Source organism: Erythrolamprus reginae, chromosome 9 (assembly GCF_031021105.1).
Source record: "Erythrolamprus reginae isolate rEryReg1 chromosome 9, rEryReg1.hap1, whole genome shotgun sequence".
NCBI lineage: Eukaryota > Metazoa > Chordata > Lepidosauria > Squamata > Dipsadidae > Erythrolamprus > Erythrolamprus reginae.
In genome coordinates, this window is record NC_091958.1 from 58,043,690 (window position 1) to 58,055,472 (window position 11,783).

The 11,783-nt window shown below is 63.7% G+C and overlaps 1 protein-coding gene across 7 annotated transcripts; it reads right to left on the reverse strand.

The window, feature by feature from the left end:
* Nucleotides 1–1,127: 1,127 nt before the first annotated feature.
* Nucleotides 1,128–10,093, reverse strand: RHBDF1 (rhomboid 5 homolog 1). 7 transcript variants are annotated; one of them, XR_011559872.1, is made up of 19 exons: nucleotides 9,773–10,066; nucleotides 7,466–7,606; nucleotides 7,153–7,283; nucleotides 6,309–6,410; nucleotides 5,704–5,917; nucleotides 5,290–5,496; nucleotides 4,797–4,916; nucleotides 4,556–4,719; nucleotides 4,025–4,276; nucleotides 3,825–3,936; nucleotides 3,618–3,692; nucleotides 3,377–3,538; nucleotides 3,167–3,267; nucleotides 3,013–3,076; nucleotides 2,793–2,887; nucleotides 2,611–2,686; nucleotides 2,427–2,527; nucleotides 2,186–2,305; nucleotides 1,128–1,835 (listed from the first exon to the last, which is right to left on the reverse strand). XR_011559872.1 is itself a non-coding variant. In XM_070761572.1 (19 exons), the coding sequence occupies exons 2-19, from the start codon at nucleotides 7,532–7,534 to the stop codon at nucleotides 1,416–1,418; spliced, it is 2,619 nt and encodes an 872-aa protein (XP_070617673.1). In that variant the 5' UTR covers nucleotides 7,535–7,606; nucleotides 9,773–10,093; the 3' UTR covers nucleotides 1,128–1,415. The 7 variants fall into 7 exon arrangements, 4 of the variants coding, with proteins under 4 accessions (XP_070617673.1, XP_070617670.1, XP_070617674.1 ...); XR_011559871.1 differs by lacking the exon at nucleotides 9,773–10,066 and adding an exon at nucleotides 7,989–8,141; XM_070761572.1 differs by having other exon boundaries at nucleotides 2,186–2,339; nucleotides 9,773–10,093.
* Nucleotides 10,094–11,783: the final 1,690 nt, after the last annotated feature.

An 11,783-nucleotide genomic window follows, 5' to 3' on the forward strand; every position in this document is an offset into this window, starting at 1 on the left:
TCCAGACAAGACGGAGTGGCTGTGGGTGTTGCCTCCCAAGGACAATTCCATCTGTCCGTCCATTACCCTGGGGGGGGGAACTACTGACCCCCTCAGAGAGGGTGCGCAACTTGGGCGTCCTCCTCGACCCACAGCTGACATTGGAACATCATCTTTCGGCTGTGGCGAGGAGGGCGTTTGCCCAGGTTCGCCTGGTACACCAGTTGCGGCCCTATTTGGACAGGGAGTCATTGCTCACAATCACTCATGCCTTTATCACCTCGAGGTTCGATTACTGCAACGCTCTCTACATGGGGCTACCTCTGAAAAGTGTTCGGAAACTTCAGATCGTGCAGAACGCAGCCGCGAGAGCCATCGTGGGGCTTCCTAGATTCGCCCACGTTTCTACAACACTCCGTGGCCTGCATTGGCTGCCGATCAGTTTCCGGTCACAATTCAAAGTGTTGGTCATGACCTTTAAAGCCCTACATGGCATTGGACCAGAATACCTCCGGAACCGCCTACTACCGCACGAATCCCAGCGGCCGATAAGGTCCCACAGAATTGGCCTTCTCCGGGTCCCGTCGACTAAACAATGTCGTCTGGCGGGCCCCAGGGGAAGAGCCTTCTCTGTGGCGGCCCCAGCCCTCTGGAATCAACTCCCCCCGGAGATTAGAACTGCTCCCACCCTCCTTGTCTTCCGTAAACTACTTAAGACCCATCTATACCGCCAGGCATGGGGGATTTGAGACACCTTTCCCCCAGGCTTATTATAATTTATGTTTGGTATGTATGTGCTGTTTGGTTTTTTAAATTGATAGGGTTTTTAGTTTTTTCTTAATATTAGATTTGTGCCAGTATAATATTGTTTTATCGCTTGTTGTGAGCCGCCCCGAGTCTTCGGAGAGGGGCGGCATACAAATCTAATAAATTATTATTATTATTAATTCTGTACTTGACACCTGCCCGTAAAGTTGCCAATAAGGGGACAAGACTAAATGGTTAGAAACAACTTTTGCAGGACACCAAAGTCAGCTGTTGAATCAAACACAGGAAGTCTTTCATTTTAAATGTTGCAATTTATCCGAACCTGCTTGTTTTGGGAGGCACCAGTATCAATTCTGGCACAGACAGACTCCGAAACTTAGTGGAAATGTAGCTAAAACGCTACCTTCACTTTTAATCACCACCAGGGTAACAATTAACAAACGTGTCACTTTGAAACTAGCTTAATAAAAACATGGCAGCAGAAAAGGTTCGGTAAAATTGAACAAGGCACCAGGTTTCTGGGTGCTGAAAATGTTCCAGTCACCAAGATGATAAGGCAGCTCGGGGGGGCGGGGGGGGGGGAAGCAGGGATTTTAAGTGGGCTGGCAGTCTGGCACGTAGCACCAGGCCAGCTTTGCCCAAGGAAGCCGGCGACCGCCCCTCCCGGCTCAGTGGAGCTGGGCATCCAGGTCGTACTTTTCGCAGAACTTGTCGGTGAACGGGAGGCAGGTGAGGAGCTCGCACCACTGGCAGCGAATGGGGTAAAAGTAGAACAGCACCACCAGTCCGGAGAGGAGCCCCGCGAAGACCGACTGGAAGACGATGATCTGGCACCGCTTTCGGTACAGGTCAAACTTTCCGAAGCTGATGTACGGGAGGAAGGCGAAGGACAGGAAGAGGCCGCTGATGAAGCCGCAGATGTGGGCAAAGTTGTCTATCCAGGGGAGGAGGCCGAAGGCAAACAGGAACAGCACAATCCCCAGGAGTTTGAGGAAGGCCCTCCAGGGCCGGGCCAGGATCTGCCAGCTCTGGAAGAGCTCCACAAAGAGGCAGGCCAGGATGCCAAACTGGGAGCCTGCTGGGCCAACCTGCACAGGGGGTCCACATTAACACACCTGCCCTGCGCGGAAGGACCCACTGAAACCTCGTCAAGGCCCTGTACTGCTAGCAGGGGGGGGGGGGAGCATCTCAAGTCTTCAGTTGAAAGTTTGCAAGACTCGCCAAGGTAAGACACCCTTGCTGCCCACCCACCCACCCCCAAGGGAGGAGACCGGGTCCTGTCCCCAACCCCACCGGCTTTTGTCCAGCCTCGTCCGGAAGAGGGCAGTAGCACCGAGGCTCTTGCAGCCCTTTCTAAGCGGCCTGCGGTCTCTGCCCATTGCCCCCAACCATCTGGATGCTCTACAAGCGACCCGCTTTGCAAGGAGGAGAGACGCACCTCGGCCCGGTAGGGGAGGAAGATGGCGCTGGCCAGGTTGCCCGTGATGCCGCTGAACAAATAGATCAGGGAAATGCGGTGCCAGCCAGCCAGCTTCTCCAGGTCGCGCAGGATGGTCATCTGGAAACAGACGGACACCAGGCAGTGCAGGATCCTGTCGGGCAGGAAGCCACGGGGGTCAGCACGGGGGGTGGGGGGCGCTCGGGGGCGGGTTCCAAGGGGAGGGGGCCTGTGGGCTCACCCTGCGTGAAGGAAGAGGGACAGCCACAGGCGGTAGACCTGGTCCGGCACCTCCGGGTTGAGGAAGGGGAGGAGGCCGCAGACGTCGTCCATGCAGTGCACCTGGCGGGGGAGAGCAGCCGCCGCAGGTCAGGCAGAGAAGGCCGCCTGCTTGCTGGGGCCGGCCAGGGGAGGGGTGGGGGTACCTGGGAGCAGAGCGTGGCCTCCTCGTGGAAGTAGCCGTGCATGAAGGTGCAGTACTCCCGCGAGGTGATCTCGCACCTGGGAGGAGAGACGCGGAGGCCTGGAGGTTAAGCCGGGCGGAAGGCGGAGCAGGCCGGCCCAGGGCAGGGGAAAGGGACGGAGGAGCCCAGCCCCCCCACCCTACCTTCCTTTGGTGCCAATGCAACAGGGCCGCCCAGTGATCACGCAGTCCATGTGCAGGTGGTTGGTGTGGTTCCCAGCACTGTTGTTGGTGCAGATCTGGGAGGGGGAGGGGAGGAGGAGGTGGGAGGGAGGCCGGCCCTTTGCTCCTCCCGGTCCTCAAGAGAAGCCCACCCATCCCCTCCTCCCTCCACGTGCCCACCCCGAGCCCTCCAGAGACCTACAGGCCACTTGGTGATGTCATCAGGCCACTCGTGGGGGTCCATGGACGCCGGCTGCTCGCACACCCTGTGGAGGGAGAAGTGCTGGGCAGCCCCGCCGTGTGTGCCCCTGCCAACAGCCGGAGCTCCAGAGAGGTGGCCCTGCCCCCCAGCCTACCTGGGGTCTTGGTGACACACGGAGCCAAACCTCCTCTTGCCCCCGGCCAGGAAGGGGGTGCTGGGGTGACTGGGCCACTTCACCCACACGGCCAGAGTGGACTACGAAGCAGAAGGGCAAGCGTGGGCGCGGGCAGGGTCACCCGGGGGCGCCCTCCCCACGGAAGCAGGGGAAGGGAGGGGTGGGAGGGAGGCCGCCAGCTGAGCCTACCGAGCACTCCTCCTCCGCCGTCTGCACGCAGCCGGACCGGTCGTTGCGCACACAGCAGGCGGAGTGCGTCTCCTTCTCCCGGGCCGCGCGGATGAAGCTGTTCACCTGCTGGTCCTGCCGCATGCAAGGGGCGAACTTGGCTCCCAGGTGGATGAGAGACTCCTGGAAGGGCGGCAGGGTCTCAGCCGGAGCCGACCGAGAGACCGATTCCCAGGCAGGGCCGAGGGGGGCCGGCACTCACCGAGCTGGGCCCGATCCAGAAATTCTCCTGCTGGACGTATTTCACGTTCTCATATATCCCCCGGTTTTTCAGGACCTACCAGTGAAAAGGCCCATTGAGGAGAGGAGGTGGGAGGCTGCCCACGTCCGGCCCCTCCAGCAGCAGAAGAGGAGGGGGGCCAGGGCCACGGTGGGAGGAAGGGGAGACACCTGGGGCCCTGCCGCTCACCGAGTCCACCGTCTCGTGCTGCGAAAACCCCACAGGAGCAATCCCGTAGATGGACACGGTCAGAATGGTGATGAGCGAATGCACGAAGGTGACCCAGTAGGTGAAGAAGGGCCTGTGTGGAGCGGAGGGCGATGGGGGCCGTCAGGCCACAATCGGTGGCTCGCCCCCCCTCCCCGGCCTCCACCCGGGCCTCCACCCACCGGTGGTCATCCATGTCCTCAATCTGCTGCTTCACAAAACTATCGATGCGCTTGCGGTATGTCCGATTGGTCAACCGGCCCACCATGCCTAACCCGTAGGGACGCTTCTCTTTGGAAAAGAGTTTGCGGACGGGGACGGTGATGCGCTGGCCACGCCGCTGGAGGCCCAGGCTGACCACCTCTTGCCGCAGACGGACCTTTGGTTGCACGGGGGGGCCTTCTTTCTGTTTGCGCCAGCCGCGCTCCAAAGGACTGGAAGACAGCGAGGGCAACAACAGGCCCATTCCTCAGAGAGGAAGCCCATCCCCATGCGGTGCGCTTAAAGGCGGCATGCACCCCCCCCCCGCCCACTCCCCTGGTTTCCAGGTCATGCCAGGCCCTGAATCGTGGATGGAGCCAGGTCAGCCCTGCGAAGGTTGGGACCCTGGAACGCTCGCCAGGAGAACCTCTCCCTTCCCAGGGAAACTGCCGGGGACCCTGCTTCCCCCCCCCCCCCCGCCGATGTTTGTGTGCGCCCCCTGCCAGACTCACAAGAGCAGGTGGCTCCTCTCTAGCTCGCTCCGGTCCAGAGCGCCCCCCGTGAGGGCTGGCTGGGCCTGCAGGGCCTTCGCTTCGGGCACCCTGAGGGCGGCTTCGGAGGGGGACTCAAAAACCTCATCGGGGTACGTGGAGGGCTCTTCCGTCAGGACCCCTTCCTGGGCAAGGGAGGGAAGGCCCAGCGGTGAGCCCCCGGCACTCCCGCCCTCCCCCTCCCCCATGGTTCGGCTCCTACCCTGGCAAAGAAGGAGGTGTCCAGCTCGTCCGGGAACTCTGTGTCTTCCTCCAGGAAGCTGGCCGGAGTGAAGCTGCGCTGTCGTGCCCTGTGCAGGGTGCCCTCTCTCCCGGAACGGCCCTGGCACAGAGACGGGAAGCAGGCCATCCCTAAGCAGCCATGGGTGGGCCGACTGGTTACCTTTCACTCGGGACCTGCTGCCCGCTCTCCATCGGCACGGCAGGCCGAGGAGCTGGGCTGGAGTTCAAAGCCCTGCAGGCCCTTTTCAGCTCTCCGGCTCCACTGGATCAGGACCGAGGACGGGAGCCTGGCTCAGCCACGATGCTTCCAGAGAGTAATTAAAAACCAAGCCCTTCAGCCCCAGCCCTGGACTGATGTCAGCAGGTGCTCCTTCTCAGAAAGTGTGACCGGCCACAACTGCTGACCAGAACGTGTGTGCTGAATGCGAGGGAGGCTGCAAGCACTGGGCCCCCTCCCCCTCCCAGCCCCTCACCTTCACCAGCACTGCTGCTGCGCGGAAACTCATCTTGGCCACCGATTCCCTTTTCCGTCGCCGAGGCCAGCGGCCGAAGCCGGAGCGTGAGCTGGTGAAAGAGCAGAGCGAGGCGGCTCCAGGCGTGGCTGGGGTGGGGGGCACGCTGCAGCCATCGTAATCCTCCGCCACTCGGAAGGCCCGTCCACGGGCCAGGGGGTCAATTATCTGGCAGCAGAGAAGGAAACAGCCCTGAGGGCAGCAGCCTCCACCCACTGGGCTTCAGCAGGTCCCAGGAGCAGCATTGGGGTGGGGACACCAGGTGTCCGGCATCTGTCACCACCCTCCCTCCCTCCCTCCCTCCCCAATTGTGATGCCAGGAAAGTCAGCCCCATCCCAGCATGGCCGTGTGACCCCCCCAGGCGTGCCACCTACTCTCTGCATGCCCGGTGGGCAAGGGGGCAGGTAGAGGGGTGGAGGCGTCTCCGTGCTGGCCAGAGAGATGTTGTCCTGGCTCGGGAGGTCCATTTCGCGCAGGGCCTGAGGCTTCAGCTTCCCATAGCGCAGGCTGCAGTGGCGCAGGCTCTTCCATTGCCACTTCTGGGTGGTGTCGCTCTCCTTGCTGACCCCAAACCAGTCTGCGGTCCCCCTGCGTGGGCAGAGAGTGGAGGGCCAGGGGGAAGCGGCTTTGCTGAAGCCACAAAGCCTGGCAGGACGAAATCCCCGTCACCCGAACCCTCTGGGACCAGAGCCAGTGGTCCAGCTGGCGGGGGGGGAGTAACAGGGGGGGTAGCCCACAGGAGGGAGCTACAGAGGGGACACTGTCGCGAGGGACCCCTCCTTGGCCGGCAGAAACCTCGGCCCCGGATCACGGCATGGGGGGGGCAACTGGACGGAGAGGCAGCAGAAGGGAACAACCAATTTCCAGAGGGGGGGGTGCGTGTGTGCGTGTCTGTGTGTGTGTGTTGCTTGCTGGCAACTGGAGCAACTCTGCTGCCAGCCCCCACCTGCAGCTCATCCCCGCATGCAGTCACTGGTACCTGAACAGGGTTCTGGGCAGTGACTGGCGCTTTCTCGGGGGCCTCCTGCCCACCTGGTGCCCCCGGACGGGCAGGGTCTGGGTCCTCTCAAAGCACACCCGCCTGCGGCAAAGGAGAGAGTCCTGAGTGGGGGGAGGGGGCTCCGGTGGGGCAAGGACGGGGGCAGGAAGCCGCCCACCCCCAGCTAAGACCACCCCCACAGGCCCAGGGGCCCCCAGAGGGCGGGCTGCCCCTTCGCAGCCTCTCCTCCTGCGGACCGCACACGAAGGCTCCCTGGCTCTCTCGGGATAATAATAATAATAATAATAATAATAATAATAATAATAATATATATTTGTATGCTTGCCCTCTCCGAAGATTCAGGGCGGCTCACAACAGTAATAAAACAGTGTGACAATGTAAACAAATCTAATATTAAAAAAACATCTAAAAAACCCACCATTTAAAAACCATGCAACACACGCAGACCAGGCATAAAACTATAAACGCCTGGGGGAGAGGTCTCTGTCCCCCCCCCCCCGTGCCTGGCGATACAGGTGGGTCTTAAGTCATTTGTGAAAGACAAGATTCCCGCTTCCTGGGCTTGGACGGAGGCACCGGGCAGCAAGAATGCCACGACCCTTTTGCTGGGAGAGCCTGCAGCCCTCCGGCTCCTGCCCCCCCCCCCCACCTTCGGGTGAACCTCTCTGCCAAAGGGCCGTGGAGCCCCCTCCCCTCCCGAGGGCTCCTCGCATGTTGCCAGAAAGTGCAGTGGCAGAGCAGGGCAGAGAGGGCCACCGGCCGAGCCTAGGAGAGACCCGGCCCAGTTGTCCAGAACCGCGCCGGGGCTCCGGGGCCTGCTTACCTCCAGATGGTCTGGGTGATGGACGTCTGTCGCTGCAAGGCAGGCCGCCGTGCCTCGCTGGAGGCCGCGGGGAAGAGGCTGTTCTCGGCAGGCATGCTGACACTCCGGAGGAAGGCCTGGCGCTTGGAGGGCTGCAGAGGAACCGCAGTGTCCGGCATCAGCCCTGGCAGCCCAACACAGAGGGACAGCGAGGGCCCCCCCACTCCCACCTGGAGGCTGCAGGAGGGGCCACTCTCAGCCCCCCAAGGAATCCCCCACCCAGCCTCTGGGGGGCGAAGGGGCAGCACGGCAGAGCAGAGCCCACAGCTGGTACCTGAAGCAAGGCGGGGCTCCTCCGCCAGAGCCAGCAAGGGGGGCGGCCGGAATGTCCAGCTTCAGCCATGGAGGCTTCTTCCTCTGCAAACTGCTGGAGCTGTCTCGGCCCTCCGCCATCACCCCTCCTCAGGAGCCCAGCCTAGAGGGGGCGGCAGCACTTATGGGCAAGCTTGCTTCCGGCCACGACTCTTCCCCCCCCCAACTGGGGACCCATCCTGCCACCTGGGGGGGGGGGGGCGCTTGGCTTCCCGAGAGCTCTGGGAAAGAAGCTGACACTGGGCTTGAAGCCCATCCAACCAAGCACAGGCCTGGCCCTGACCTGCAGCCCCTCCCCCGAGCCCCTGGCAAACCCCTAGAAGCCCCCCCCCAAGGTCTGCGCGGGGTCCTTGGGGCTGGCGGGTCAGCCTCCTGGGGCAGCACAGCTCCCTCCGCTCCCTCTCCCCCCCCATCTCCCACAAGGACATTTTGGGACATTCCACCAAGCAAGACGGCTGTGCTGCCCCCACCCACACGGAGCTCACCTCTTCTGGGCCAGGGGTTTCCCATGGAAAGGAGGAAGCGGCTGCAGCTGTTGCCATCTGGGCCAGGGAAGGGAAGGCGGGCGACTCCCTCCCCAGAGGGGCCCTGTGCTAATGGAGGCCTGGGCCAGGATAACCCGCCACTCCCTTCCACTGGTCACCTCTGCCGTTCCTCCATGCCCAGACCCCTCGCCTCCCCCCTGGTGTCCCTCCAAACCTTAGGCTGACCTCTTCTCCCTGCTTTGCCCAACCCACTGCCCCAATGAGCCCCCCCCTCCTTTCCAGCCGGCTGGGCATGAATGAAACCCACAGAACACCAGGCTGCTCTGTTCCCTCTCCCGCATTGCACCTTGGCCATCGCTCCCCCCCCCCCCCCCCCCGGAATGGTGGAAAGGCCAAGAGGGCCTCGGGGTGGGAAGCCCCTGGCCTGGGACTGGTCCCTGCCGATACACAGCCAGCCAGCGAGGCCCAACCTGGTGGGAAGCAAAGGCGGCAACCAGGTGGATGTGACTCGCACTCGGGGGGCCCTCACGCAACGCCCTCCGTGGGGCTCAGGGCTGGGGGGAGTGCCGCCCCCTCCCCCCCTCCCTCCCAGGGCAGGAGCAGGCACCCTGGGAAGAGCCGGTCCTCGGGACTGGGGAGTTCCCACTTTGGCCAGAACCAGAAAATCCAGTTGAGGCTCCCGGTTCTTCCCACAGACTGTCTCAGGGGAACCTGGCGGCACGTGGGCCCTGGCGGTGCCCCCCTCCCCCGCAAACAGGAGGGTGGGGAGCTGTCATCCACGCAGGCCCCTCCACACACCCACAATCTGGACAGGCAAGAACTGGCCCTTCTCTGCATGGGGGGATAAGGCAGAGTCCAAGGTGTCACCTGGCTGCTGTCTCCTGGGGGCCTCTGAAGCACCCAGCCAAGCACTGCCCCCCCCCGCTCTCTTCAGGGGACTTGGCTTCTAGCCCCACGGCGTCCCCCCGCCCCCCCCCCGCTGAAAACTGCCATGGAGGGGGGCCAACTACAATGAGCCCTCTTCCTGAGGCTGGGGAGGGGGCTGGGCCTCTGCCGGCTTCTCCTTCCTCCCCCCCCCCGCCATTGCGAAGCCCCTCCTGGCCCCCCTTCCCCCGGGCTGCCATCGCCGGCCTCCTCTTCTTTCCTCCGGAGCAGCCCCAGCTCGCCTGCCGGAGCGCTGCCCCCCTCCCGCGGGGGTCCTTGGCCCTGGGCCCGGCAGGAAGGCGGGGGGGGGAGGCCTTCAAGGGGAGGGGTCTCCCGAGAGGAGAGGCCCGAGTGTGCCCGGGAGTGCCGTTCTTCCCCGGGGCTCCTCCGAGAGGGGGCAGGGGCTCGGCTGCGGGGGCTCCGGGGAGGGGCAGGGCAGGGGCCCCCGGAGCAGAAATCCCCTCCCCCGCTGTTTCCCGGCCATTGCAACGGAGAAGGTCCCCGCCGCCCCCGCCCCCCCCCCCTCGGCTCCCAGTCGCAGGCATCGGCTGCGGGGCCTTCGGGACGGAAGCGCGGGGCCCCCACGCCGCCGCCGCGGGAAGCGCTGGCCGGGCAGGTGCCGGCGGGGAGAGCCACCCCCCACCCCCCAGGACCGATTCGGGAGGAGGCTGCACTTGCCCGCCTCGCCAGAGCGCCACCCCCGGCGCCCGGGACCAGCCGGCAGGAGGGCCGGGGCGGTGAAGCCGGGGCCCCGAGTGTCGCCTCTGGGCAGGGCCGGGCCGAAGACTCCCCGCCAGACGCGTCCTGCGCGCTCCCCGACCCGGGCGGCCGCGCTCTCCCCCCCCCCCCCCCGTACTCACCGCTGCAGCCGGGGCCGTCGAGGGAGCGCTGGCCGGGCGGCCATTCAGCGAGGAGGCCCGGCCCTCCTCGGCACAGCCGGCCTGCAGACCGAAGGGCGGCCCGGCGCGGAAGGCGGGTCGGCCGGCCCGGGCGTGACTCAGGCCTCAGGAATGCGCCGGGCGGAGAAGTGGCTCCCTCCGCCCGCCCGCCTCGCCTCCGACCGGCGCCACCGCGGGAAGAAACGCGGCGCGCCGGAGTTTGGGCGGCGGGAAAGGCCGGGGCTGCCGGCGGCCCAGCTTCCCCCTCGCCTGGCTGCTCCTGCTGCCCTTCCGGCCTGGCCTAAGCCGGGCCGCCCCCTCCGGAGCCTGGATCGCCCGGGCCCCTTTGCTCGCCCGGCCGGCTAGACAGCTGCGGGGGGGGGGGGGCGCCTGCTGCTGCTTTGAGCCGGAGAAGGAAGGGAGAGAGCCCCCCCCCCCGACAGCCCCTCTCTCCCTTCCAGCCCTGCGAGGGCGCCTGCCAAGAGGCCACCCGTGGCTGCTGGGGGGGCTCGGCCGGGGGCTGCTGAGAGAAAGCCATGAATCCCCCTTTGTGACCAAGAAGGCCCCGCTGCCCAACAAGGTCCACATTGTAGGCCGGCTGTCCCTTAGGAGGGGTGCACGGTGTGTGCCTCCCTCCCCTTCCTCTGGGCTGGCTGAGCCCCCAAGGAGCCCGTGGCACCCTGCTTCTGCCCGCTTGCCAAGTCAGCAGGGAAAGAAAAACGGCAGGGCTGCCTTTGTACGGCACCCACGAGGTCTGCAGCGAGGTGGGGGAAGGACTCACACCTGCCGGCCTCCCCCCTCCCTCCGGGGGAAGCAGCAAGAGGGGCAAGGGGCCCCAAAGAAACTATGAGCCCCCAGGCAAGAAAAGGACATTTGCCTTAGCATCAACACCATTCCCTACACTGCCCAATACTTTTCTCAGGGAAGCCTGAATGGTCCATCCAGACATGGCCAATTTAGGGCATCCTTCAAAGTCTGGGGCTGAAAATCCCAGGGAACCCCTGCTGCCCTCCTCCTCCTCCTGGGAGTGCAGGCCCGAGCCTTCAACCTGCAAGGGGCTATACTGCAAACGGGAGCCCAGCCCAAGGCCGCTCCCCTCTGGTGTGGCGGGATTTCCTGCGCTCCCTTCTGCAAGACAAGTAGATGCAGCAACCTGAGCGACATAAGTCTGTCCTGCAGCCTGGGATATAAGATAGAGGCTTTCTCCCTTTCTGCTGCCTCAGTCTCGCACCAGCTTTGAAAAAGTTTTCATCAGAGAGGTTTCTGACAGCCCGTCTAGTCATTTGCATGCTTCAGGTTTGCCACTACAGTACGTCCAATTATTGGTTGATATTTGATCAATTGGACTCCAGCCCAACAGTTTCAGAATGCTTCCAGAGACGAAGGACGCAATGGGAGACTGGCTAAACTGTCCAGGGAAAACAATGTCCCTTTCTTCCCCTTTGAGAACAGTGGGGCTGATGGGACCAGCGTCTGGTGGGAATTCCTGGGCAGCCAGCCACGAGGGGGCGCCCTGCGCTATTTCCTGCGGCAGGAGACCTGGAGTCCTCCGCTGGGTCATTTTTAGACAATATCAATAACACCAAGCACTTTGTTGCGGTGGCCACAGGGTTGGGCCCCTCTCTGCGCAGGAAGCCCACCAGGCTTTGGGGCTGCAGCTGGCGAAGGGCAAACATCCTTAACACGGAGTGTGGGGGGGGGGGCTGCCGTTCTTCAGCCTGCAAAGGGAAACATTCCCGCATTTGATGCACAATTCACAACAGTGGTACCGCCTTCCGGATGGAGAAAGCAGGGGGCATCAAGCCGAGCTCCTTGTCCGAGGATGAGCGTGGCAGGGACGGAGGGCAGTTCTTGGGACAGGGAGCAGCTTAGCCTGGGTAGGAAGAGTCCCCCACCCCCACCCCAGATGTTGAAGTGTGGCTGGGATCTAACAGGGGGAGTTATATTTAGCCCCCTTCCCCTCTTCCAACTTAACTGTCAGCCCCGCCAACAG